General features: G+C 23.7%; 1 protein-coding gene across 2 annotated transcripts in view; it reads right to left on the bottom strand.

Annotated features, from left to right (window-relative positions):
* The window catches only part of Bm2092 (Immunoglobulin I-set domain containing protein), a gene marked incomplete at both ends in the record, with an annotated part of 65470 nt that extends 39548 nt beyond the window's left edge, over positions 1 to 25922 (bottom strand). For both annotated transcript variants that reach the window (XM_043079627.1, XM_043079628.1), the window contains 43 exons: positions 55 to 217; positions 337 to 479; positions 697 to 881; positions 1006 to 1162; positions 1310 to 1400; positions 1605 to 1811; positions 2207 to 2347; positions 2492 to 2600; positions 2795 to 3063; positions 3324 to 3487; positions 3884 to 4055; positions 4303 to 4534; positions 4781 to 4992; positions 5177 to 5529; positions 5943 to 6123; positions 6354 to 6610; positions 6843 to 7023; positions 7232 to 7506; positions 7721 to 7859; positions 8390 to 8454; positions 8577 to 8967; positions 9151 to 9361; positions 9479 to 9669; positions 9795 to 10013; positions 10370 to 10555; positions 10719 to 10847; positions 11087 to 11167; positions 11433 to 11675; positions 11971 to 12059; positions 12794 to 12972; positions 13344 to 13476; positions 13805 to 13912; positions 14045 to 14146; positions 15848 to 16016; positions 16197 to 16331; positions 16875 to 17039; positions 17339 to 17434; positions 23782 to 23944; positions 24174 to 24344; positions 24518 to 24660; positions 24751 to 24900; positions 25042 to 25165; positions 25867 to 25922. In XM_043079627.1, coding sequence (XP_042935561.1) covers positions 55 to 217; positions 337 to 479; positions 697 to 881; positions 1006 to 1162; positions 1310 to 1400; positions 1605 to 1811; positions 2207 to 2347; positions 2492 to 2600; positions 2795 to 3063; positions 3324 to 3487; positions 3884 to 4055; positions 4303 to 4534; positions 4781 to 4992; positions 5177 to 5529; positions 5943 to 6123; positions 6354 to 6610; positions 6843 to 7023; positions 7232 to 7506; positions 7721 to 7859; positions 8390 to 8454; positions 8577 to 8967; positions 9151 to 9361; positions 9479 to 9669; positions 9795 to 10013; positions 10370 to 10555; positions 10719 to 10847; positions 11087 to 11167; positions 11433 to 11675; positions 11971 to 12059; positions 12794 to 12972; positions 13344 to 13476; positions 13805 to 13912; positions 14045 to 14146; positions 15848 to 16016; positions 16197 to 16331; positions 16875 to 17039; positions 17339 to 17434; positions 23782 to 23944; positions 24174 to 24344; positions 24518 to 24660; positions 24751 to 24900; positions 25042 to 25165; positions 25867 to 25922 — 7330 coding nt within the window. The remainder of the gene's footprint in view (positions 1 to 54; positions 218 to 336; positions 480 to 696; positions 882 to 1005; positions 1163 to 1309; positions 1401 to 1604; positions 1812 to 2206; positions 2348 to 2491; positions 2601 to 2794; positions 3064 to 3323; positions 3488 to 3883; positions 4056 to 4302; positions 4535 to 4780; positions 4993 to 5176; positions 5530 to 5942; positions 6124 to 6353; positions 6611 to 6842; positions 7024 to 7231; positions 7507 to 7720; positions 7860 to 8389; positions 8455 to 8576; positions 8968 to 9150; positions 9362 to 9478; positions 9670 to 9794; positions 10014 to 10369; positions 10556 to 10718; positions 10848 to 11086; positions 11168 to 11432; positions 11676 to 11970; positions 12060 to 12793; positions 12973 to 13343; positions 13477 to 13804; positions 13913 to 14044; positions 14147 to 15847; positions 16017 to 16196; positions 16332 to 16874; positions 17040 to 17338; positions 17435 to 23781; positions 23945 to 24173; positions 24345 to 24517; positions 24661 to 24750; positions 24901 to 25041; positions 25166 to 25866) is intronic.
* Between the last annotated feature and the right edge of the window lie 1451 nt (positions 25923 to 27373).

The following is a 27373-nucleotide window of genomic DNA, read 5'->3' as shown; positions in this document are numbered from 1 at the left end:
ACATTGTCAACCTATTGTCACCAACATTAGTAATATTTTAATTTGTGAACTTACCCAAGACAGTAAGAATTGCCTTAGATTCTGCTTTGCCTTCAACATTTTCAGCCAAGCATATATATTGTCCTCGGTCAATAACATCAGCTGAGACAATTACTAATCGTTGAATAGCACCTTCCGATTCAATAATTGTTTTACTTGCTTCCTCAACTATAGCAGTCTAAAAAAAAAAAAAAAATAGTTTATCAATTTAAGAATTAAATTCAACGAAATTCTATTTTATCAATAAATCGATTTTGTAAATTTTTCAAATTCAATTATTAGAACATAAATAGGAACCTTTTCATGAAACCATGAAACGGTTGGTTGTGGTTCACCGATTACTTTACATTCGAAAATAACTTTTTCCGCTTCATTGCATGTTTTATCTTGTATAGCAACAACAAATTCCGGTGCGCATGTTTCCGGTTTCATAAGTACTTCTGAAAAAAAAAAATGATTCTTTAATATAGCTTTTTAAAATGAAATGAAATTACCAATTAATGCTCATTTTTTTTTCTTTTTTTTTTTTTTGTTTTTAATCAAATAAAAGTTATTAACTAAAAAAAAAAATTAGAAGAAAAACAAAAGTTAAAATTTTTTAAATTCGATTAATGAATTTAAAATTTGAAATCATATTTGAGTATTGTGTACACATACCGATTACATTCAGATTTGCTTCACAAGAATCTGTGCCGGCAACATTTTCCACCACAACGGTGTATTTTCCGGCATCTTCCGGTATAACATTATCAATGATCAGTTCACTAGTTACATAACCTTCGATAGTTCGAGTTTGTACACGAATTCTTGCAATTAGTTCTATCTCACGGCCATCTTTCAACCTGAAAAGAAAATACACTAAAATTAACTGAAATACTACAGAATATAAATCCGATTTAGATATTCCGGTCAAAATTATGTCAAGATTACTTCAACACAGAAAAGAAGTAAAATTTAAAAACTTACCACTTACAACAAACACCTTTGGTATCCGGAACAACACATTCAAAGATTGCTTGATGTCCACGTGCTGCTCGAGTATCCTTAATTTTAGTAATGAATTTTGGAGCCATAATTGGTGTAGGCGTACGTTGAAATTCTTCAATGGAATCAATTTCCGTACCTGAAATGATTTACGAATGAAATAAGCATAAAATATGTAAAAATTAAAAAATTCTTTTGGAATTATTTTGCAGTATAATATTTACAATTTAAAAATTTGAAAAGCAAATTAAAATTCGTTTTAATAATTATTTCAATATTAACAGACCAAATTCAGGACCCTCTTCAAAGTTAAGCACCTCTTCGGCCATTGCTTCAGATTCCGTTTGTGATTCCGAGAATATATCTGAGGTGTAAGGCTAAAAATTTAATTTATTAATAAATTAAACAAAAATTGAAAAATAATTTATTTAAAAAATTTTAAAAATCCATAATTAATTCAATGCTTTGCAAACATTGACAATCTATAAAATTTGCTAGCTAGTTATTTTTCAAATATTGACATTTGTAAAAATTATTCAAATTGAAAATTTTACTAATTATAAATTTGCAGAATTACTTACACCCATGCTAGCTGTACAGGATACTTCACCAGCATCATTTTCAGCTTTACAAATAATTTCACCGGTATGCTTTTCCTGATTAAAATTTTTGATCACTAGCGTTGATGTATTCTCATCCGTAACAATAATAATTTCATCACTATTTTTCATTTCTTCATTGTTGATATACCAAGTAAGATTTGGTTTTGGATCACCGGTAAAAACTACCTAAAAATTAAATATTATTTTTTAATTTTTTTTAAAAAAAAAAAGAAAAAAAAAAGTTGAAGAAAGTAATTTTAAGAAATTTTGTTTGAATTTTGTTAAGCAAACGATATTAACATAAAAAAAGCAAAAAATAGATATTAACAAAAAAAAAATAGATATTAACATAAAAGAAAAAAAAAAAGCAAAAGTATGCTAAATTAACTTATTTTGTAACTAATTATAAAATATAATTCATTTTTGTTTTTTCTAATTTAAGTCTTTAATCATTAATTAATGTTTCAATCGTATCAGTAAACTCTGTTAATCAGATTTCTCGTAATTATCACAAACTTTTAATAAATATTTAAAATTGTTGGTAAAATTTCCTTTTCATTACAAATTATTTATAAGCTTACCTTATGAGTGACCTGTGACCCTTGTCGTGCTTTCACATTGCTAAGCCATTCAATAAAATCTGGTGGTTCACCACGTGGTAATACCAGAAGTGATGCTTCTGACACTGCTTTACCATACTCATTTACTGCTTCACATACAACCTAAAATTTTAAAAAATAAATAATTTTCCTTTTATGAAAAAAAAAAAAAAAAAGTTTCCGGAAAAAAACTTCCGGAATTAATTTCAAAATGATAAAATTTAAGCATAAAAATTGTCAAACAAATTTTTTTGTTAATATCAATACCTTTCCAGAATAATCACATGTGATATTTCTAATCGTAACTGTATAAGTTCCTTTTTCTGCATGTATTTTAATATTTTGTGATTCTTCCAATTTTTTTCCATTCACATACCTTTAATTAATAATTTAATTTAAAACATTTTGTTATTAAAATTTAAATTTAATTTCAAATTTCATTTTTATTTTTGGTACACCTTCTATTAGATAATTTAGTGCAAAAAAAAAAAAAAAAAATTAATTTATTGAAATGTTAAAAATTTAAATTAATGAGGGTTTTTTTTTTTTACACCAAAATATTAAACTAACCATGAAACTTCTGGTGTTGGTTCACCCATTAATACAGCTTTCAATTTTAATGTATCACCTTCACGACATACAGCATCACAAAGTGAGGTTTCAAATTCCACCGGTATTGGTGTCAAAACAGTAAGACTACCTTGTGCTGTTACCTCACCAGCTTTATTATATGCAATACATTTAATGGTACCAGTCATATCTTTGGTGCAACCATGAATTGTCAACGAATATACACCATTTTCTTCTTTCATTTCTGTATCCTCAGTTGCTATTACAAGCTGTAAACATTTGTCATTTTTGAATTTTTATAAAATCAAAATTAATTTGAAACTTTGTTAGTAAATCTTAGCTAATGGTTTGACTTTTTCATAAACTTTATTTAGCTAAAAATTTGCGAGCAAAAAAAAAAAAAAAAATTTAGCATCAAGTAGAGATTACTATTAGAATAAATGAAGTATGATAAGATAATAATGAATAAAAGACAAATTAAATAATAATTTGACATTTTTGAAAATTTAAAAAAAAAAAAAAAAGGTACCTGATCATTGATATACCATTTAGTAAATGGTGTAGGATCACCGGTGATAATTACTTTAACATTCAAAGATTCTCCTTCAGTGATCGTAGTTGCCGGTATATCGGATAAGAAAGCCGGTTTTGCTATCGGTCGCTTCTTAGTTACACCAATTGATGCCGAACAATCTGTTTATTCAAGTGGAATCTTATTTGAATTAAATTGAAATTTAAAAAAAAAAAAAGAAAATGATGCAAAACAATTAAAAAAATTAATGAGAACTATTTTTCCATACTTTTTTTTTTTTGTTTTCCGTCTAATTTTATATTTTTAATTCAAACAAAAACAATAGTAAATTAATTTTGAATATGCAATAATTTCTCAATATATTTGAGTTTTTTTTTTCTTTTGCATTACCTCACCAAACATTTTTTAAACTAATTTTAGTGCTTTTTAAGTAATTAAAGATCAAAAATCAAATAATTAAGATACAAATGAATAAATTGTAATTTTTCAAAGCAAAGAAAAAAAAAAAAACTAATGAAATTTAAATTTTACTCATCGTTTTGATATTATTTACATACCAGCTGATCCAAATTGATTTTCAGCTCGGATTGTAATTCGTGATTTATCATCCAGTTCAACGGAATCAATTTTCAATTTCAGTGTTCCATCATCTTCTCGACTTAATTTAAAACGATCATTTTGCAATGGTTTACCATCTTTTAACCATGTTATTGTGGGAAATGGTTTCACCTAAAATTTACAAAGCAATTTGAACTTTTTTTTTTTGAAAAAAAAAAAGAAAACAATTAACAAAAATTCAAACTTAAATTAATTGTTTGCTATCATTAGAAGTATTCATTCTTATCATCTTTATCACCAGATGATTAGAAGTATCTAATTGAGAGATATCTTTAATTTATATTACTATAATTTGTAAAAATAATATGAAATATTGATTAAAAATAATTTGACAATAATTTGATATAATGATTAAAACCTCAGCAAGTTTTGCATCCATAATTAATTCTTCTCCTTCTACCACCAATTTATCTTCGATATTTCTCTCAAAAAATGGTGCTTTTCCGGTTGGTTTAATTGCTAATGTTGCTAATTGCTTTTTAGATCCGACACTATTTCTTGCTTCACATGAAATTTCACCACTTTGTTCCGGTAGAACATCATTTAATACCAATGTATGCATACCATCCTCTTCAGTAATTTTGATATTACTAAAATTTGAATTGAAATTTGATTATTTCAAAATGAAATTGTTAGTGCAATAAAATTTTGTAATTGACTTATTATTATTTCATATTAAATTAATAATTATTGTTTTTATTTTAAAAAAAAATTATTATTTTATATTAAATTAATCTAAATCATTGCAAATTAACTATTAAAAACACTCTAATAAATGAAAAAACAAAAATAATAAATAATTTTTGGTAACAAATACAAAATGCTAAACAACATACCTGCTAGGTACAATTGGTTCACCATTATGAAACCATGCTACTTCCGGAATTGGATAACCGGTTACTTTAATTGAAAAATTTACTGTTTCACCTTCATTTACTTGACGACTTTTCATTTCAGTTAAAATATTTGGTGGTTCCGATTTTTTGTTAACAGTTAAAATTGCACTTGCTTCTACTTCACCTTCTGTATTTTTCGCTTTCATTGTAATCTAAATTAAATTAACAAATGAAAAAATCTTCACATTTGCTTGTTGAATTTTTAAAATATGAATTTAATTATAATATTTGTGATAGTTTATATTCATTTAATTACCATTTTTTACTATCATTAGAATTTCACAAAAGTATCGTTTAAAATATGAAATTATCGTGGAATATTTTTTAAAATAATACCTTCTTTCCACTATCAGTTAAATTTGCTTTGAAAATTTTAATTGATGTTTTTCCAGTGATTTCATCAAATTTAACACCAATTTCACTGCTATTCACTAATTTCATTTCATCCATATACCAATTAATAGTTGGCGTTGGCTTTCCAAAAATGATAGCACTAAATTTTACAGTTTCATTTTCCTCAACCGTATGATCTTGCGGTTGTCGTATAATTTCCGGTTTCCGATTAACTTCTTTAACATCAACAAATGCATGTGATTCACTTGTACCATAGGTGTTTGTTGCTTTAACAATTAATGTTCCACACATATCTGATTTAGCTTCATTTATAGTTATATGATATTTACCTTCACCTGAAAATTGATATTAATTAAAAATTGATATTAATTTACAATTAAATATTTGAAAGTAATAATTTTTCAAAATTTACCAATCTCAATAGTATTATTTAATCTTGAACTTTCTTTTTTTTTTTTTTTTTCTTCAAATAATTGAATTTTTTTTTATGATTATGAAATTAAAAGTTTATTAAATTTAAAAGTTGCTGAAAATCAAAAGTTTATTAAATTTAAAAGTTTATAAAATTAAAAGTTTATTAAATTTAAAAGTTTATAAAATTAAAAATTTATTAAATTTAAAAGTTTATAAAATTAAAAATTTATTAAATTTAAAACTTTGCGAAATTGAAAATTTATTAAATTTAAAACCTTTTAAGATTAAAAGTTTAATTAAATTAAAAAATTTATTTAAAAAAAAATGCACATACCATCATCTATAATTTGTACATTTTCATTATTTGTTAATTCTTTGCCGTTTAAAAACCATTTAACTGTGACACCTTTATATGGACGTTCAATTGCAATATCCCATCGTAATGGTTCACCTTCATTAACACTACGATCAATTAAATGAGTTTTAAATATTGGCTTTGTTACATCTGGTTCAACCTAAAAAAAAATAAGTAAATAAATAAATAAAAAAAAATAAATTTTAAAATTTTTCCAACAAAAAATTTAAAAAAGTTAAAAATTTCAATGTAAAATTAAAGATATATTTGTTAAAAAATTCTAGAAAATTTTAATTTATTCAATTTTAAATTTAAACTATTAATTTGTAATATTTGTTTATTTATTTAACATTTCTATAATTTCTCAAATGAAAACAAAAAATTACGCACTTTTAAAACCACTTCCTTGCCAACCATACCAGCTGCATTTTCTGCGGTAACAACTACTTCACCAGCGTGTTTCACGTTTGCTTTTTCAATTTTTAAAATATAAATTTCTTCAAATGATTTAATTGTAATATTTGTATCTGATGATGATGATAGTTCACGTCCGTTTAATTGCCATTTCACTATTGGTGTAGGTTTTCCAGTTATTTCAACCCGAAATTCAGCTGTATCATTCTCTTTAATTGATAATGAATTCGGTCCTAAATGATTGAAAATTATCTAAGAAAATTTCCGGTAAAATAATTTATGATAAATTACCAAAAAGTGATAAAATGAAAATTAAGGAGGACACCTTAACATTACAGATATTTAAAAAAGCAAAATTTAAAGCCTTTTTTTTTTTTTTTTTGAAATTAAAATCTTTTTTCACTTACAACAGTAAAAAGATATTTGAAATATAAAATGAAATGAAATTTAATTAATAAATTTTACCTGCAATAATTTCAGGTGCAATGTCCTTTTCAGTGACAGTCATATTAAATGATGAGAATGCTTGTCCACCTTCATTACTTGCTATTACCTTAATGTTACCAGCTTGTTGTAGTGTAACTTGATCGAATATCAGAATACTTTTACTTTCTTCATTTCTAATTGTAATACCTCCAATACCATTCTGCAAAACCATTCGATTTTTCTTTTTTTTTTTTAGAAATATTTAAAAGTAATAAATACATAATTCATAGAAATATTATCTCTTTTATAATTTTAGTTTAGATTTAATTTCTAAATTATTTCATAACAAATTCAAATTTAAAAATTCAATTCGCATTTTTTTTTATTTTTTTTCAATTTTTTTTTTTTTTTTTTTTTTTTTTTTTTACCTGTAATATTTTCTCGTTCAATGTCCATTCAAAAGTAGCATTACCAGTTGATTCAATAGTAACTTCAACTTTATCACCTTCTTTCACCGAAATATCACTGAGTGCATTCAGGAATTCCGGTGCTTTCTGGATAATCTTTTCTTGAATTGCAATTAAATTTGCACTACTTTCCGCTTTACCAGCTTTATTTGAAGCTTTAAAAGTAATAATACCAGCATATTGAGCCGAATCAATGGTTAATATAAAATTGGAATTTTGATGTGAAATTTTTACTCCTGCAAAAAAAAAAAAAAAAGAGTAATTAATTCAGTTTTTTTATTATTAAATTTTTACATATATATTTAGAAAATATAATTTTTGAACATTTAAATGCATTTCAATGCAATCTTTAAAAAAAATAAAATGAAAATTCAAAAAAAAAAAAAAGAAAAACAACTTATTCTAAAGAATTTATTCTAAAAAATATTTTTTTAAAAAACAAAGAAACACCTGGCATTCCATCGATTAATTGTTTCCCATTGCTATACCATTCTGTAATAATTTCATTTGATTCAACAGATACCTCAAAATTAGCCATTTCACCAGATTTAACAGTTTGATCATAAAGTGCCTTCGTAATCACTGGTATCTGCAAAACTTTTGAACTTTTAAATTTTTGAAAAAAAAAAATTTTTATTTTTCTTTTACTTACTTAAAAAATGAAAATTAGTTGCATTGGTTTTTTCTGAATCGATAATAAAATGTTAGATATTATTGATTGATTGATGAAAATTTAAGAATCAAAATGAATAATAAATTTTTCATTAATTTTTTGCTAATATTTCATTTACATTCATTCTATCATAGCATAAAAATTCGTATAAAATTGTTAAGACTTACCACCAAAGAATTTCCTATTTTTTAGTTAAAAAATATTCAAAATTTAACCTCAACTATTATTATGAAAAATTAAAAAGAACAAATCTGCATCCAAATTGTTCTAATATTTTAATGTTTAAATTATTCTAATATTTTAATGTTTAAATTATTCTAATATTTTAATGTTTAAATTATTCTAATATTTTAATGTTTAAATTATTCTAATATTTTAATGTTTTTCTAAATAATAAATGTAGAAAAAATGAAATTTAAAATGAAATTTTCTCAAATTTTGGTTACATTCATTTGTTGCTCTTCCATTGCTTTTTCTTGCACTGTCAACAAAGCGCCCGTTTCATCAACACCTGAATTGGCACTTTTATTTGCTTTTGTTCATTAATACAGGTAAATGAAACCAGGTAATTAAATTATTCTAATATTTTAATATTTAAAGGATTATTATTTGCAAATAAAAAAACATACATACCAATGGAATTTGTAGCTGTCACAGAAATAGTAGAAGAATCGAAAATTTTAGTATCAATTACAAGTGTTGAAACACCGTTGACAGTTTCAACTTTGGCACCTTCCATAGTTTCCCTAATTTTTCGACCACCAATGAACCATTGATATACAGGTTCAGGTAGTGCAATTGCATGAGCTTGAAATCGAGCCTCTTGGCCCTGTTCAACGGTAACATTCTTGGGACGATCTTCAAATTGTGGCGCAAATGTTTTCTTGCTAACTGTCAAATGCGCTGATGTTTCTGAACTACCTTCCGAATTCTCTGCTACACAACTAATGATACCACTTTCTTCAGTTGTTAATTTATTAATTTCCAATTTCCAACTACCATCAAATTCACGAATTTTGACACGCTAAAATATTGTAATTTAGAAATAAAAATTACCATTATAGGTTGTTAATCAAATTTTTACACCTTTTTTTTTTTTTTGTTGTTAGAGTACGAATAATTAAGTAATTAATTAATTAATATGAAAATCATTAAATCATTAAAATTTCAACTATGAAATAAAAAAAAAAAAAAAAAAAAAACATACTTCTGATTCGGTTAATTCTTTTTCACCTAAGAACCATTTCAATTTAGCCATTGGTTCAGCTTCAACTCGTACCTCAAAAACCGCATTTGATTCTTCAATAACATTTGTATCGATTAATTTTTCAATAAATTCTGGTGCACGTTTCTTCTTTTCAGCAGAAATTACTGTTAATTTTGCTTTTGTTTCATAACGTCCAACTGAATTTTCAGCTCTAAAATTTAATTTTTAAAAAAAAAAAATTAATTCATTTAATGATTACATTAAAATGTTTACAACTCAATTAAAAATAATTAAAATGATTTCAATGTTTAAAAAGATCAAAAATGACCTGCATAAAATTGTGCCTGCATATTGAGCTGAATCAATGATTAGTTTATGATCTGTAACTGATTGTGTTTCCAGATGTATTCCAGGTGTTATCTTATCAACTTTTTGACCGTTAATAAACCAGGTAATTTCAGGATTTGGATTACCACGTATTGATGTTTCAAAAATTGCCATTTCACCATATTTAACTGTCTGTAAAATTTTAATCAATTAAAATTTTTCAAATTTTTTGTACTAGAAAAAAAAAAAAAACATTCATAATTTGATTTACTTTAGAAATGATTTAAAAATATTTAAAATATTTTTTTTTTTTTCACCTGATCTTCAATATCTTTAACAAATGTTGGTGCAGAAAATGATTCTCGATCGATACATTCCACAACAATACGTGCTCTACTTTCCGCTTGTCCGTGTTCATTAATTGCGGTACAAACAATTTCACCGTCATGCAAATCAATATTAGCTTTTGAAATTTCAATTCGATAGCATCCATCACCTCTGCTAACAATTTCAATACCATTTTCACCGGATACAATCTAAAATCAATCTTTTTTTTTTTTTTTTTTTTTTTTTATTCACTTTATTTTTGTCTTTTTAATCGATAATTAGAATTTAAAATTTTTTAATTATAAATTTAGAATTAACCTAGTAGAAAATTAAAGTTTGTTGTAATGTTTTTTATGATAAAAAATAATATTGAAAAGAAAAAAAAAAATTATTCAAATGAAGTAATCAATTATCCGATAAATCAGTTATGCAATCTAAATTGAAAGTCTCTTTTGTGATAGATATTTTTGAGTGACATTTGAAGATTTCACTGATAAATATAGTAATGTCTTCCTATTCGATGCTAAATGTCTGATAAGTAATGGTGTAAAAAAAAGTAGCTAACCGGTTTTCCTTTGATCGTAAATGATACTTTTGGATCCGGAAAGCCGTTCACTTCCGTTTCTAAGACAACTGTTTGCTCCTCTTGTGTAATTTTATCTTCAAGTGGTCGTTCAAAATGTGGTGGACTTGGCGGTACCCGTACTTTTAACTGTGCATCACAATTTTGTGTACCAAGTCGATTAACACTCTGAAATAAAATTAAAACGAAAAAACTTTGTTGTAAAATTTTAATTGAATAATTTCTTATTTAACCTTTTTATTTTTTTTGAAATATTCATTAAAAAAATTTTCAAAACTAAATTTGAATGATTTTTTGATTGTACAAGAAATTTTTAGTAATGATAACTTACTTGACATGTCACAGTACCATCAAAATGTCTTGAGACATCGGTAATTGTTAGAATACAAATTCCATCTTCACTGATAAATTTGATTTTATCTGATTCGGATAATGGTACTCCATTGATCATCCAAATTATCTAAAATAATTTCATAATTTATTTGTAAACGTATATAAATAAGCAAATAACAAAACTGAAACTTTAACAAAAAAAAAAAAAATTTCAAATTTTTAAATAGCTATAAAAAAAAAATTGCTTTCTTGAATTAATTTTAAAATTTAAATATTCTATATTTAGCTATTATTTTACCTTACAAATGCTAATAAAATAAGTTAATTGTTTTCTTGAATTAATGAATAAAAGTAAAAGTTACTTACATCCGGAATAGGATCACCAGTAACAACTGCTTTAAATTTAACCGTATCTCCTTCATTGCATTCAACATCTTCAATTACTGCCTACAAATTCAAAATAATTAATTTCATAAATTTTATCACTCAAACTAAAATCTAAAATAAACTTTCTGTTAAATATATTAGTTTAATTTTTTTTTTAAAAAAAAGAAAAATTGAAGAAGTGCTACTATTAATAGAGAAATAATATCATTTAAATGAACAAACAAAAATAGCATAATGAATGATTTCCGGATTACCAACTAATTTCCGGATTATATGTACATAAAACTTAAGTTCAAAAAAAAAAAAACTACAACAATAAAAGAACCTGAAATTCCGGTGCAATATGATTCTTGTCTGGATCCGGTTCCACAACCAGTCTAGCATTTGATTCAGCTGAACCAAATTCATTCTTAATCCGTACTGTATAAATACCGGTATCTTCAGGTTGAGCATCACGAATTTCTAGTTTAGCATTTTGTCCATCATATTCTAATTTAAAATCATGTGACGGTCGAAGTGGTTGCTCATCAACTAACCAAATTAATTCTGGTTCCGGCCATCCCTCTACCTTAATAATAGGCTTATCTTTTCAGTGGAAAATACTATGTTTAAAATCATTACTGCTATTTCTGATTTTGAAAAAACAAAAAAACCGGAAAATTAAATGAATCATTCTTAGCCGAGATTTTCTGCTGCTGCTGCTGCTGCTACTGCTTAACTATGAAAAATTTTGTCAAATAAATATGAATTCAGGAAAAAAAATTTTTTTTTTTTTGAAAAATGAAATTTAAATTTTGAAAAATTTAATGATACGCTAATATTATTATTATTATTATTAAAATAAACTAATTTTGTTGCATTACCTCACATTCAAATGACACCATTTCACCTTCTTTCACTTCCTGATCACATAATGTTGTGACAAATGCTGGTGGCGCTGCTTCCTTTTCAACTGAAAATTTTCATTTAATTTCAAATATCTTTAATAGTAATAACAAAATGATAGAAAAAGAAGAAAAACATTTTTACAGTTTAAAATTTTTTAAATTGTCACCTGATATTCCCCACCCAATATTTTCAGCTATTCAATATTATAATAAAATCATTGGTTAAAAAAAAAAAAAAAAATTGCTAATCAATGATTTCGCCACTTTTTTTTTCTTTGCGGTAAAATTTATGTTTATTAATTAATCTCTTATATCCATTTCAGAATTAATAAACATTTTCATTAAATTTTTATATTAATTTACAGTTTCAAAAATGAAATGTAAATTTTTGAAAAGCTTTTTTGAAGATATAATTAATTTATTAAAGCTAATTAAATAAATGATAAAATATATGATTTATTTAACAATAATTTATACTTAAATATTTAATTTTGAACTTTTTTGTTCTTTGAACATAACTAACAGTTGTGCATACATTTATTTGTATTACTCATCAAATTCGTCATTTCAAATATTTAGCTTAAGAATATCATTATTTGAAATGACAAACATAAATAACTTAAATAATTGCAAAAAAAAAATCAATTTTGCTTTTTCTTTCTCTTTTTTTTTTCTGAAATATAAAATAATCTTCAATCCGCACCGGATCTATTGCTAATGGTAGTTTTAAATTTTTGATAATAAATATTTTTTATTGGAAAATGAAGTATTGGTGGTAATTAAATTACTGTAAAATTACCTTTTAGTACTTTGAAGAATGCAGATGTGGATGCTTGTCCGTATTCATTAGTAGCCATACATGTATACCGTCCGGTATCTTCAACCTGTACCGGATCTATGGTTAAAGCAAAGAATCCATCTTCATCCGCATAGAATGTATGCCTTTCATCTTCATTTAACATTTGATCATCTTTATACCTAAAAAATTGAATTAAAATTTTAGCATAATTAGTTAGTGATATGTTAAATAGTAAAAAAAGGTATAAAGTAATAATTATTACATTAAGTAATGAATAATAATTATTATATTTATTATTAAAGAAAAAAAAACTTTATAGTAATTTGTTTTTGAATTGTTCCATATTTTTTTAAAACAATTTTTATGTAATATTAGTTTTAAATATATTTTATTAGACAAATTACTGTAATGTTTACTTTTAAAAAATTCATTAAAATTAAAAGTAAGAAATATACAAAATGCTACACCATAGCAAAATAAGCCTATTAAATAAATTTATTTATATTTAACTTTTCAATTTTCAAATTTTAGTAGAGCAGAAAATAATAACCAAGTAATTTCAGGTAATGGATAACCGGTAACTTTAAGGCACATTTTTGCCGATGATTCTTGTAATGTTCTGAAACCATATTGCGTCCTGGTAACACGTGTACCTTGCATGTCAAGAGTGGTACCTGTTGTTGCTAAAAATACACATTTTAAAAGTTAAAGCTCTATTAAATCAAAATTATTTTTCTAAAATTTTTCCTGATAAAGAAAACGAATTAATAAAAGTAAAAGAAAAATGATTTAATATAAATTAATTTTAAAAAAAATTAATAAAATTGAAGAACTGTGCTGCATTTTATATATGAATTATATTATTAGATTTAAATTATCTTTCAAACAAAATTATATTTTGATTCTCGAAAAAAAAAGAAAAAAAGGTTCAAATGTAATAAATAAATTTTAGACTCAAATTCTGAAAACATTTTCCAAATTTACAATCTAAAAAAAAAAAGAAATACTAACTCCAGTCAATTGAACTGCTACCACCACTGTATAAACTGGTTGTTGAAGCGGTTGGTGATATAACTGGTGGTGATTTGATTTTTTTCCGTGGTGGTCCTTCCTCGGGACCTAAAAGTAAAAATATTTTAGCTAGCTGAAACTAATAAAAGTCTACCAAATTAATAGTACTTGATGAAATTTAAAATTTCATTTTAATTCCTGTTTCCTTTGAAGATTGAATGTTGGCATCATCAATCATACCAAACAAGCTTCTGGAAATTGTAGAATATTCGCTGAATTCTGATCGAACATCACTCATTGTTACATCTAATTCACTGATTGTATCCACTTCCATATCTTGCTCTAATATTTTCAAAATTTTTAATACCAATAAAAAATTTTAGAAAAATAAAAAAAAATTACTTACACCATGATGGATCAACCAATTCTAGGCCACCTTCATCCATATCCGTTAATTCAATTATATACAAACAGCGAAGTACCATGTTTAATTAATTAATTAATTTATTTATTCTTTTTTTTTTTTTAATTTAAATTTGAATTTTCAATGAATTACAAATGCTGATAGCTGTTAGATGTAATATGAAGCAATGGTAATAATATATACACTCGAATATAGATTTTATGAGGAAGTTAGCAGTGTAATTTAATACGTCAATTAGTTATTGATGACGAAAATGAATCAGGATTAAATTTCAGTTCGAAATTTTTGAAATTCTTCTTCTGCTTTTACATTTGCAATTGATGAAGAAAATTTGCATATTTACAAATAAGCAGAATAAATTTTATGCCAACAACATTATCATTTCTAGTAGGATAAATGGATGGAATAAAGTGAGTCAAGAAGTGAGTCGATAGATGGGTCGGTTGGTTGGATCGGTCGATGATCGAGTGCAAAATATTCGTCAGTCGAGAGTTAAAGCTAAAGCTAAAGCTAAAGCTTATAGTCTCTACTACTCAAACTAACTAACTAACTAACATTTCTATGTTATTTCTTTATGAATCATTATGCAATTTGTGTTGATAGAATGTGAAGAGAAGAGAGAAAAAGTTATAGAATGAAAGAACTAGCTGAGATTTTAGTTAAATTCGTTCATTTTCAGTACTTTCGAGAAATTTATTTATTTGATAGTTTAACGAAGTGTGATAAAAAGAAGAGATAAAGAAGATGATGATGAGTAATCCAATTTCACTCTTTCTTCTTCTTCTTCTTCCACCTCAAATCCCTCTCTCTTTCCCTCTCTCTCTCTCTCCCTCTCTCTCTGTTACAATTTTAAATCTAACTAAATTTCATCTTTCGAACTTTAGTTCCATTTCTAATCGTCATTTGTTGTTATTGTTGTCATTGTTATTTGGAACGATGAGAGAGAGAGAGAGAGAGAGTATATAAAATGAGGACATTTACCGCCCACGCATTTAACAAGTACCTTTACATTTTCATTTTTTATCTCTTACTTTTGCTACAAGCATACTCTCATATCTCTCAGTTAAATTTTATTAAAAGTATTAGCAGAAGAAAGAGATTCAAATAGAGAAAGACATTAGAAGAGAAAAAAAGAGAGAAAGGCTGAATTGTTAAATATTAGATTATAAATTTGAAATAATAATTTACTTTTATTTTTCAATTCATTAAATCACTCACTCATTTACTCACTTACTGTTTTTTTTTTAAAAAAAATTTTATCTAAAATATTTTTTTTTTTTTTTTTTTTGATAGGAATATGAGAAAGGTATGAGAATATTTTTTAATATAATACTTAAATTTTTTTGTAGCTTAAGATATCATTTAAAAAGATAGCATTTAAACTTTAATTCTGATTTAAAATTTTAAATTTGTATTTTTATAAACAAAGGAGAAAAGAGGAAAAAATCAAATTTGAAAATTATATAATTGATTTAGATGCTATTAAACTATTAACCGATTTTTTTTTTTTTTTTAGTATTTTTTCATTTACATATTTAATAAATGCAAAAATTATTTTTTGTAAACTTTTGTGATAAAATAAAATTAAAAATTTAATTTGAAAGAATAAATTAACATACCATCGTGTTCCTTCATTTCATTAATATCTTTTAACCAAGCTTGTCGAACAAATTCCATCGATTGAATATCTTTTGCACGAATTTGAAATTCCGGAATTCCTGGTTCATTTGGTTGAAATTCCAAAATATTCGGTTCTGTTTCCGAAATTCGTATTGTATATTTGTCAAGCTATAAAAATGCAATAAATTTATGCATACAATTAATTATTTTATAATTAATCGAATCAATTTGTTTTCGTTCTCTTTTTATTATTATTAATTTTTAATTATTTTCAATTTAATTAAATATAATTCGTTAAATTTAAAAAATTTTTTTTACGCTCCAAATAGAGTATAATGACTTACTTACCCGTATGGTAGCGTAATGTTTATAGGTTGGTACGTCTTTACTATTATTTTTATCCGTAAACATTAATTTATTTTTGAATAAAAATACATAACGTTCAATTGGTTCTTGTTCACCTTCCCAAACCAAAAATGAATCCTAAAAAATCAATTATTAATTTAAATTTAAATTTAAGTTTAATTTAAGCTTTAGATATTATAATATGATGATAACTCATTTCCGATACAAATAATAAATCATTTATTAAATAAAAATTTTGGCATTTTTTTTAATATATAATCAATTATTTGTTTTAATTCATTAAAATCAGTTTTTTTTTTTATCAAATTAAAAGAAAGAAGAAAAATTTTAAAAGAAGAAAAATTTTTCATAAAATGAATTAAGAATAGGAAAAATTTCAATGATTAATTATTTAAATTTCTTTAGATTAAAATATATGAAATAGTAAAAATTATTTTGGAATGCAATTTTTTCTTCATCCTTATTTTTTTTTTTTAAATTTGAAAAATGAACTATAAATAATAAAGTACAAAAAATAAATTTACAAAAAAAAAAAAAAAAAGCACCAAATATTTCTATCTGAATTGTTTACAATATTATGAAAATTATTTTAATTATTTGGTTTTATATTTAAATTTAACAATTTTAAAAAAAAAAAAAAAGTTAAATTTAACAACTAACATGTCTATAAAGTCGTCCAAGTTTACTCAGATCACCGGGATACTGTTCAATATTCCGGATATATATCATATCGTTTGCACGTTCCGGAACTGACATCATCAATTCAAGTGCTTTTTGCATTATTTTTGTATTAAGCTTAGCTCGTGATGCATATTTCACAAATTCCTCAAATATTTTTTTCTCATTAATTAATATTCCGAAATGCAATTTATTTATTTTTTTTTTTTGAATTTATTTTTTTTTTATTTTAAAATTATTTTAAAAGATTCTGCCACTTTACAAAAAGTATCATTCAGATTCTTTTTTTTTCTTTTTTTTTGAAATTGAATTGAAATAATAGAATTTTATTTAGTTTTTTCATAAAATCAAAGTATGTAATTTTTGTTCGAAAATAATTTCATTTCTAATTTAAATTTTTATTTATTTTAAATTCCCAATAAAATTTTTGTAGAGTCTTAAAATACCTTGAAGTAATTCTGATACTGAACAATACGATTATCAACATTTTGTAAATGCTCTTCAAATGTTTTTGTTCCAGCTTCTACTTTATTACTCAAATCCTAAAATGTTATAAAAATAATTTTAGCATTAATAAATTAATTTTGAAAAAATTACAAAATGAAAATTTTAACTCAAAAGAATTCGCAAAAAAATCAAATTTTTAATATAAATATAAATTATTTATTGTAATTATTTGAAACTAAAATTAACTGAGAAATTTTTAAATTCCAATGAATTTAAAAAAAAAAAAAAAATTCCATAGCAGTAAACAAATGACTCATTGAAAATAATTTTCAATTTAAATAACAATCGAATTTTGTAGAAATAATTTGAAAAACAATTAAATGACTAATAAATTTTGCAAAAATAATTTTGGAAACAAATTTAAAACATATTGAAATTATAAAAAGAAATTTGTCAAAGATGTCTCTAATTTTCAGAATAGGTCAATTCAAAGATAAACTATTTTGAAGGCCTATCGACAACAAAAATGATGTTTCGACAACAAAATTATCACTGATATGCAAAGGTCAAAGATGTTTCGACAACAAAATTATCACTGATATGCAAAGGTCAAAGATGTTTCGACAACAAAATTATCACTGATATGCAAAGGTCAAAGATGTTTCGACAACAAAATTATCACTGATATGCAAAGGTCAAAGATGTTTCGACGACAAAATTATCACTGATATGCAAAGGTCAAAGGTGTTTCGACAAAAAAATTATCAGTAATATGCAAAGGTCAAAGGTGTTTCGACAACAAAATTATCAGTAATATGCAAAGGTCAAAGATGTTTCGACGACAAAATTATCACTGATATGTAAGGGTCAAAGATGTTTCGACAACAAAATTATCACTGATATGTAAAGGCCAAAGGTGTTTCGACAACAAAATTATCACTAATATGTAAAGGTCAAAGGTGTTTCGACAACAAAATTATTACTGATATGCAAAGGTCAAAGGTGTTTCGAGAACAAAATTATCACTAATATGTAATGGTCAAAGATGTTTCGACAACAAAATTATCACTAATATGTAAAGGTCAAAGGTGTTTCGACAACAAAATTATCACTAATATGTAAAGGTCAAAGGTGTTTCGACAACAAAATTATCACTGATATGCAAAGGTCAAAGATGTTTCGACAACAAAATTATCACTGATATGCAAAGGTCAAAGATGTTTCGACGACAAAATTATCACTGATATGCAAAGGTCAAAGGTGTTTCGACAACAAAATTATCAGTAATATGCAAAGGTCAAAGGTGTTTCGACAACAAAATTATCAGTAATATGCAAAGGTCAAAGGTGTATCGACAACAAAATTATCACTAATATGTAATGGTCAAAGATGTTTCGACAACAAAATTATCACTGATATGTAAAGGTCAAAAGTGTTTCGACAATAAAATTATCACTAATACGTAAAGGTCAAAGGTGTTGAATTTCCAACTGTTTAGAAATGGTAAGCTTAAAGTTTAATAATAATTAAAATGCAAAAAAATTGTGATTGCTCCAAGATTGTGAAGCATAAAAAAAGAAAGATGAAAAAGAGAAACAAAATTTTAACTAAATTTTAAACTAAAATTTTAAACTAAATTTAAACTAATTCCAATTAAATTAGTTGGATTTTCAATGGATTGAAAACTGTTAAGTAATTGTGACAAAAGAGCTAAATAATAAAATAAAAAATAAGAAAATATTATATTGCAAAGCAAAAGTAGAAAAAATACTTTAGGATTTCAAAAAAAAATAATTGTGAAACTTCCAGAAATTTGCATAAAATTAAATATATAACATTTAAAGTTAGAAAATTGAATGAACCGAAAAAAATTTTATATTCATATATATGTATTTTTTTTTTAAAACTCAATGGTACCGAACTTAAAATCCATTTTAAAAGTTTAAAATATTTGTTTATATATCAGAGATTTGTAGAGGTATCTGTTTACAGAAAAAAAAAAAAAAAAAACTAATTATGTTAATATGTTTTTGATTAAAGTTTAAAAAGATAAAGAATTAATGAATTTTTTGGAAATATCTATAACTTTAAAAAAAAAAAAGAAAAAAATTAGCAATTTAGAATGGAATTTCAATTTTTTATTCTGATTAATTCAGGAGAAAATGCTAATTGCAAAATTAATTACTTATTGCATTTTTTTCAAACATAAAAATATTTGAAAACAAATTATTTTTCTCTTGATAACTTTCTAATTTAAGTTTTTAAATTTTATAGATTTCACTTTTACCATTTTCTATTCGTCATTCTTAGGCCTTAATTAAATTTAGCCTTAATTTAAATAAAATTATCCCGTTTTCCTTATATTTTTGAAGGAGCTTAATAATTTTTCGAATTTTCTTTAGTGTAAATTAATCTTTGTTTTTTTTTTTAATATTTATGATCTGATGTGATTATTTTCACAGATTAAATTGAAACAAAAGTATTTCAAATTTTCATAGCGTTGAAAATTGTTGAAATTTGCCATTTAAATTTTTAAAATATTAAGTTAAAATAAATGTAAGATTGTATAAATATATCATTTTAATGTTTAATTATTTTTTTCATATTTTTTAACTGATAAATATTATTGATTGCGTTTTGTTTAATCATTTCTTTATGAAATGATTTTATTTTCAAATTTTTTTTAATTTTATTTTAGAATTTTTTTTTTTTGTTTTTAGAATATTTTAGAACGAACAATTTTTTTTAATGAATTTCAAATGGAATATAAAACAATAAAATATTGTACTGAGGAATGATTGTCAAATGTACTTTGTTCGAGAATTTGGGATTTTAAAGTTATTGGTGACCATTGGTCACCAATGGTCACCAATGGTCACCAATAGCCAACTGATAGCAATTGTTAAAATTAAATGAGAAGTTTGTTAATGAGAAGCTTCTTTAGTTGGATAGTGGTTTGGAAGTCTTGGCTAAATGACTTGGATCTTATTCAAATAGTTGGATAGTAGCTCAGAAGTCTTTACTGAATGACTTGGCTCTTATTTCAAATAGTTGGATAGTGGCTCAGAAGTCTTGGCTAAATGACTTGGCTCTTATTTCAAATAGTTGGATAGTGGCTTAGAAGTCTTGACTGAATGATTTGGCTCTTATTTCAAATAGTTGGATAGTGGCTTAGAAGTCTTGGCTGAATGACTTGGCTCTTATTTCAAATAGTTGGATAGTAGCTCAGAAGTCTTTATTGAATGACTTGGCTCTTATTTCAAATAGTTGGATAGTGGCTCAGAAGTCTTGGCTAAATGACTTGGCTCTTATTTCAAATAGTTGGATAGTGGCTTAGAAGTCTTGACTGAATGATTTGGCTCTTATTTCAAATAGTTGGATAGTGGCACAGAAGTCCTGGCTAAATGACTTGGCTCTTATTTCAAATAGTTGGATAGTGGCACAGAACTCCTGGCTAAATGACTTGGCTCTTATTTCAAATAGTTGGATAGTGGCACAGAAGTCCTGGCTAAATGACTTGGCTCTTATTTCAAATTACTGTTTTGATTGGAAATAGCGATACAAAATTATTAATTCGAATTTGCATTAATTTATCTAACAAATACAAAAAAAACAGATTTTTGATAATTGCTTTTTTTTTTCATATTGCAATGAATTTAGTAAAATCTTTTCTTGTAAAAAGTGAAAAAATAAAAATTAAATTCGCATAAAGTAAACTTTAGTCTTTAATCAAAATTTGAACTGCAAATAATAATCGTTTGCATATGAAACTTTGAAACTTTTAAACAATTAAATTTTTAAAATATTTTATTTGAGTTGAAATACTCATTGCAAAATTTAAAAAAAAAAAAAAAAAATGGAATAGAAAATAGATAAAAGAGGAAAGAAAAATGAACTGTTCATGTTAAATTTAATTAATTAAGTTTCATCAAATAAAATTAGTAAAACAAAGCAATTTTTAATTGTTTTAAATATTTAAATTTATCCTCTTAACTTCAATAAATATTTCACAAAATCAATTTTCTAAACTACAACAGCAATAGCTATAGGTCAAATAAAAATTTGGGACGAATGTCGCTGAATTTAAATTAAATTTAGTAAAAGAAATATGAATTTAAATTATTGAAATATTGATTTTCACTCATAAATTTTCACTCTTAAATTTATAAACATATAATATGGGAATAAAGATAAGAATATTTGCAAAAAAAGAAAAAAAAAATGAAAAATGAAAAATGCTATAAACAATGAGAAATTTGCATATTTTTTATTTTTCTTTTCCGGAAAATGTTCATATTGTAATCTACTTGAATAATTCCTTTCAGGAATTCAATAAATTTTATAAAAAAATTTCATAAAATTTAATTTTTTCTTTTATTAAAATTTTTTTATATTAAAACTTAACATATATTTTATGAAATGGGAATTATATGTTCAAATTTCAACGAGAAAATTATCTTCAAAAAAATAGTAAATGGTAGAATTTTTTTGAAATAATTTAAAATTGAAGAATAAATTTTTGATAAATCAATTTTAAAAAATTGAAGAAAAAATAATAATAAAGTAATAAACAAAATTGAAGAGTTATAACAGCTATATTGCATCAACAAATTTTTTAAATACTTTTTTAAAATTGCAATATTAAATTGAAAAATTTTTGGATTTTTTATGAAATTTATACGATTAAATTAAAATAAATATTTTTTTTTTTTTGCAAAGAAATTTTTGAATTACAAAAAAACATAAAATTTTAGAAAAAAAAAAATTGGAATTTTCTTTTAATTATTAAAAAGAATGAATGAGAAGTACTAAAATTCATGTAATATTGTTTAACTGAAATTTTTTTTTTTTCTTTAAATTTACTTTATCGTATTTAATGGATGAAAAAATGTAATAATTATATTTACTGTATGGCTTTTATGTATTGAAAATTTGAAAATAATATAATCAAATTTATATTAATTTCAACAAATAAATTCAATGGACATTAAAAGATTTGAAATTTATTAAAATTAAGAAATACAAGTAGAAAAATATTTCTTTTTTTTTTAAAAAAAAAAATATTTTTATCAAAAATTATATATGGAAAATTTTACAGCTAGGATAAATGGAAAAGAATGAAAAATATTAAATAGGAAAATTGGAAGTAATGAAAAAAAAAAATTATTAAAATTATGGAATACAAATGGAAAAATATAACTTTTCTCAATTAGTGCCAAATTATTATTGCATATTTATGAGAGAGATTTTATTTGAATAAATCAAAGATTGAATTGAATTTTAAAAGAAATCAAAAAATGAAAGTTCAAATTATAAAATGAAACAGAGAATAAAAAAATAAATAAATTCTTAGTTCCAATTAATCTTACATATATTTTGTTAAGAAAATGGAGAAAAAAAAAAACGATTTGAAATTGATTAAAATTAAAAAGTTGAAAAATAATTGGAAAAAAGAAATGAAAATGAGAAATTATGCATTTTAAGCGAATTTAATCTTAAAAAATTTATTTCAAAAAATTGAAATTAAAACTATCAGTATTGTAAGCAAAGTTTGTAATTGTCGTAGTTTGTTTAGAAACGAAATTTTTAAATTTATTTATTTGTTTTAAGAATTAATTGCAAATTGGAATTTGCCAAATGCTAGCATAATAAAATGAGAAAGAGAAAGATTTATTATTACAGACTAAATTTGTGATATGAATGATATCAGTTGCTCAAATTGTAAAAGTGAAAATTGGCAAAGAGCAAATTTTAAAAATAAATTTTCTTTGAGCAAATTAATTTTAAAAATTTTTTGGCAAAATTTGTAAAATTTGTTTTTTTTTTCCTTTAATTTCTGGTTTTAGATAGCAAAATTTTTGAATTAATTGATAAAATGAGATGATATGTTGAATTAAAATAAAATAAAACTTTAAATTAATTGATAAAATGAGGCAATACTTTGAAAATAAAATGAAACTTTCAATTTATTGATAAAATTTGATGATATTTTGAATTAAAATAAGATAAAACTTTAAATTAATTGATAAAATAAGATGACAGTTTGAATTAAAATAAGATAAAACTTTAAATTAATTGATAAAATGAAGCGATACTTTGAAAATAAAATAGAACATTGAATTAAATGATCAAATGAGATGATAAAAGTTTGATCAAAGTGATAAAAAAGTACAAGGAAGACAAAATAAGGATTAGAAAAGCAGATCAAAGCAAGAAAATAATGATAATAAAAGCAAATTCAAAAATGCAAATTTACGATTATAAATTTCAATCTGTGATAACTTTCAAACAATCACAGTGATTTAAATAATTTTTGTTTACTGTTTTTTTTTTTTTTTTTTTAACAATTTGATGTGAAATTTTACAAATTATAAAAAAATAAATTTGCATTTTTTTTCGGTAAAAATTTCAAATGTCATACCTGGTATATTATTTTACATACCTGAAGAAAATCGATGATTGTTTTCTCTTTAAGTAATTCCTTTACATGTGGTAAATTATGATGAAATTGTATGTGTAAGTCAAAATCACGTGAAAGCCGTGTAAACGTTTGACCCACTTTATTTGGATCATCCGAATAGTACTGTAGACCTTTTAGCATTATGCTGAAATTTTTTTTTTTTTTTAAAAAAAAAAGGCAATAAAAATTTTAAAACGAAATAATTATGAGTATTGAAATATTGATAAATTTGAAATAATTATAATTAATTAAATTCATTCATGCATTTTCTTTTATTCTAAATAACTTTAATAATAATAATAATGAAAAAAATTTTTTTTTTTTTTTTTTTTAAAAAATAAATTATTTTAAATACAAAGTAAGTAATAGCATACTTTGCATGAAAATTGTGTAACTGTTTCAAATTCATCATTAATTCATTTTTTTTCTCTTTTACTTCATCCGGAATTCCCTCATCATCCAATGCTTTTAAATATATATCAACAATTGTTCGTAATTCATTAACAAATTCCTCCTCGGAACGTAGCAAATCATGATAAACTTGACTGTAAAATAATTAATAAAAAAAAAAGCATTTAATTTGAAAATTTTATGAAAATTTTATTGTAAAATTAAATAAAAATAAGAATTTGCTAGTATAGAAAATATTTTTAATTTTTAAATGATCAAAAATATTTTTGAAAAATTTTTAGTAGCGATAAATTTATGCTAAACTTACTCTCGTTTCATAATTGCTTCTTGCTCATCGGTTAAATTTAGATCACTATTAACTAATTCTCGAGTTCGTTTTCGTTGTTTATAATATTCTGTTGGTGATTCAAAATATGATCCTGGTACCCAACCTGATTTTGGTGGACGTGCCTAGAAGAATTTTTTTTGCTAGAAATTCAAATTTTCTTTCTCAAAAAAAAAAAAAAATTATTCAAAGTTTTAAATGAAAAATGATTAAACCTTTGTTCTGATAAGCCATGAAGCGGCATTCTTTTTATCTAACACTTCAACAATTTGTCCTTGTTCCAACGATATTGACTCAATGTCACCAGGTTCAGGGATATAATCTTGTGTTGCTATGTAAACTGGCAATGATCGAGTCTCCGATACCTAATTTTATAATTAAATTGAAAATTCGATAAAATAATAATTGCTTTTCATTATTTTAAATATTGAAATGTTAAACATTTTATAAATTTCGAACAGTTTAAAATAGCAGCAAGTGGTGGTAATAATTTTGAATAATCCTACAGAGATAATTTCTGATGATGAACTTCGACCATGATCGCTACTTCTTGAAGTGATCGATTCGGAGCGGTAAGATGATCGAGATGTATGCGCCGCATAATTCACATCTTCTGTTGCTGTGTATTTCCTGAATATTTTGAAAATGAAATTTTATAGAACAAAGAATGGTATTGATTTATAGATAAAATATTAATTGATAAAAGTGGAAGAAAGGTATTCTTTAATTAAGTAAATTTGAAAAATTTTATATAATTTATATTTTAAGAAAAAGAAAGAAAAAAATTTTTATTAAATAAATTTTCTTAAAAATAAATCTTTTTCGAAAAAATTAAATCTCTTTCATTTATTTTTGTAGTTTTTTTTTTTTTTTTTTTTTCATAACATTTCCGATTGAAAGCCGGAATTGAGAAATTGCATATAGATACGACATGAAATTAATTGCATAAGTATTTCTTAAATGAAAAACTTTTTTTTTTATATTTTTTTTAAAGCAACAAATTTTTCATTTAATTTTAGAATTGAAAGGAAATTGAAGTGATACTAATTTAATTGAATTTTGCATTCAAATATATATTCTCAATTTTATATCGTTTTAAAGTTAAATTTCAATTTTGAGCAAAATGGTTGATAATTTAAAAAATTTAAACTGATGCTTAAGTAGCAGCATTTTAATTATACATAGGAATTATTTAGGATTTTAATAAAAATGAGAAAAAAAAAAAAGGAAGATATATAAAGCAACTATTAAAATCGCTATTATAAGGTCATTTCGAACTAAAATTCTAATTTGATTTTAATTTTTTTTTGAAATATAATCTTTAAATTTACCTGTATGAGTTGTATTTACGTTGATATTGACGTTGACGTCGACTTGCTAGATTCATTTTTTTTTCTCTTTTTTTCTTGTTTGTAAGCAATTAATTAATAGAAATGCAAAAAAAAACAAAAAAAAAAAAAAAGAAAATTTCAATAAATGCTACAGAATAATCCAATAATTTGGCTGCCGCTGCTGCACTTGTTGATTTTATAAAGATAAAAATAAAAATATTTTTGTTTACTTATCGTTGATTTTGTTGATTTTTCTTTTTTAACAGTAACACTTTGCAACCGTTTCGTTTTTTTCCAAAATGTTTGGAATAATACAGAAAATAATCAAAGCGAATAGAATAGAAGAAGAAAATAATAAGTTTTACTGTATTTGATCGAAATATCGAAATCGTCCAATTTATTTGCTATTTTTTTTTTTTTTTTTTTCAAAAAAAAAAAAATTCGTCCGTTCTTTTATTTAGAGTTATTACTTCAAAATAAAAACAAAAACAAAAACAAAAACAAAAGGGTGGAGTGGTAAATAAAATGGTGGTGCTAAATGGTGGGAAGCGAACCGAATGCGCCTGAAGTCAGGCTGTAGTGTTTGTGATTAAGTGAAAAGTCTTCGAAATATCGAATTGTTTTAAGTTAGAAGAATGAATGTAAGATGAGGAAAATGTTAGAGTGGAAAATTGCAAAGAGAATGATGATGATGATGATGATGATGGTGATGGTGAGAAGGAGAAAAAGCTGGAAGGATGTGCTAAACAATATTTTAAAAATTTTTGCTGTGGTTTTGAAATGATGAACAAAGGTATATCTATCTATCTAGCTAGCTAGCTATCATCTATCCGTGAAGAGGAAAACGAAGAAAATTATGTGACATTTAACGGAAAAAGAAAATAACATTATCATTTGATATGATTATGACTGTTCATTAGTTGCTATTATTGTTGTTGTTGATAATAATGATAATAAATGGTGATAAGAATGATAAAAGATTTTTGCATTATTTTTGAAAAAAAAAAGAATTTCTTTTTTTTTTATCTTACTGAAAAGTTTTTTTTTTTTCTTTTGTTCACTTTTCTGCTTCCTTTTCTCTTTCAAATTATTTCTTCTTCTTCTTCTTCATCAAACAATTTAAAACATTTATGTGTGAGAGAACTAACTTATGTTGTACATTTGTGATAAAAGTTAGAAAAGAGAAATAGAAATTAAGTTTTTTTTTTTTTTATTTTTTCATTCTTCTTTATTCTCTCTGAAATTTTCTTGTAAGTTTATTGCTAGAAAAAATATTGATTATCATACAATTGCTTAATTATTTGCTACTTATTTGCTATTCTTAATTTTTTTTTTTCTTTGATTAATTTTAAATTTAATTTAATTTGATTAACACTTATATCATTTTTACTAATCACTAATTGATAATAATTTTATCATTTAAAATATTTTCATTATAACAATATTATTATTATTATTATTATTATTATTATTATTATTATTATTATTATTATTATTATTATTATTA

This window comes from Brugia malayi, assembly GCF_000002995.4.
Source record: "Brugia malayi strain FR3 genome assembly, contig: Bm_v4_Chr3_scaffold_001, whole genome shotgun sequence".
Lineage (NCBI taxonomy): Eukaryota > Metazoa > Nematoda > Chromadorea > Rhabditida > Onchocercidae > Brugia > Brugia malayi.
Note: the sequence above shows the minus strand (reverse complement) of the source record. Positions and strands in the feature narration are given on the sequence as shown.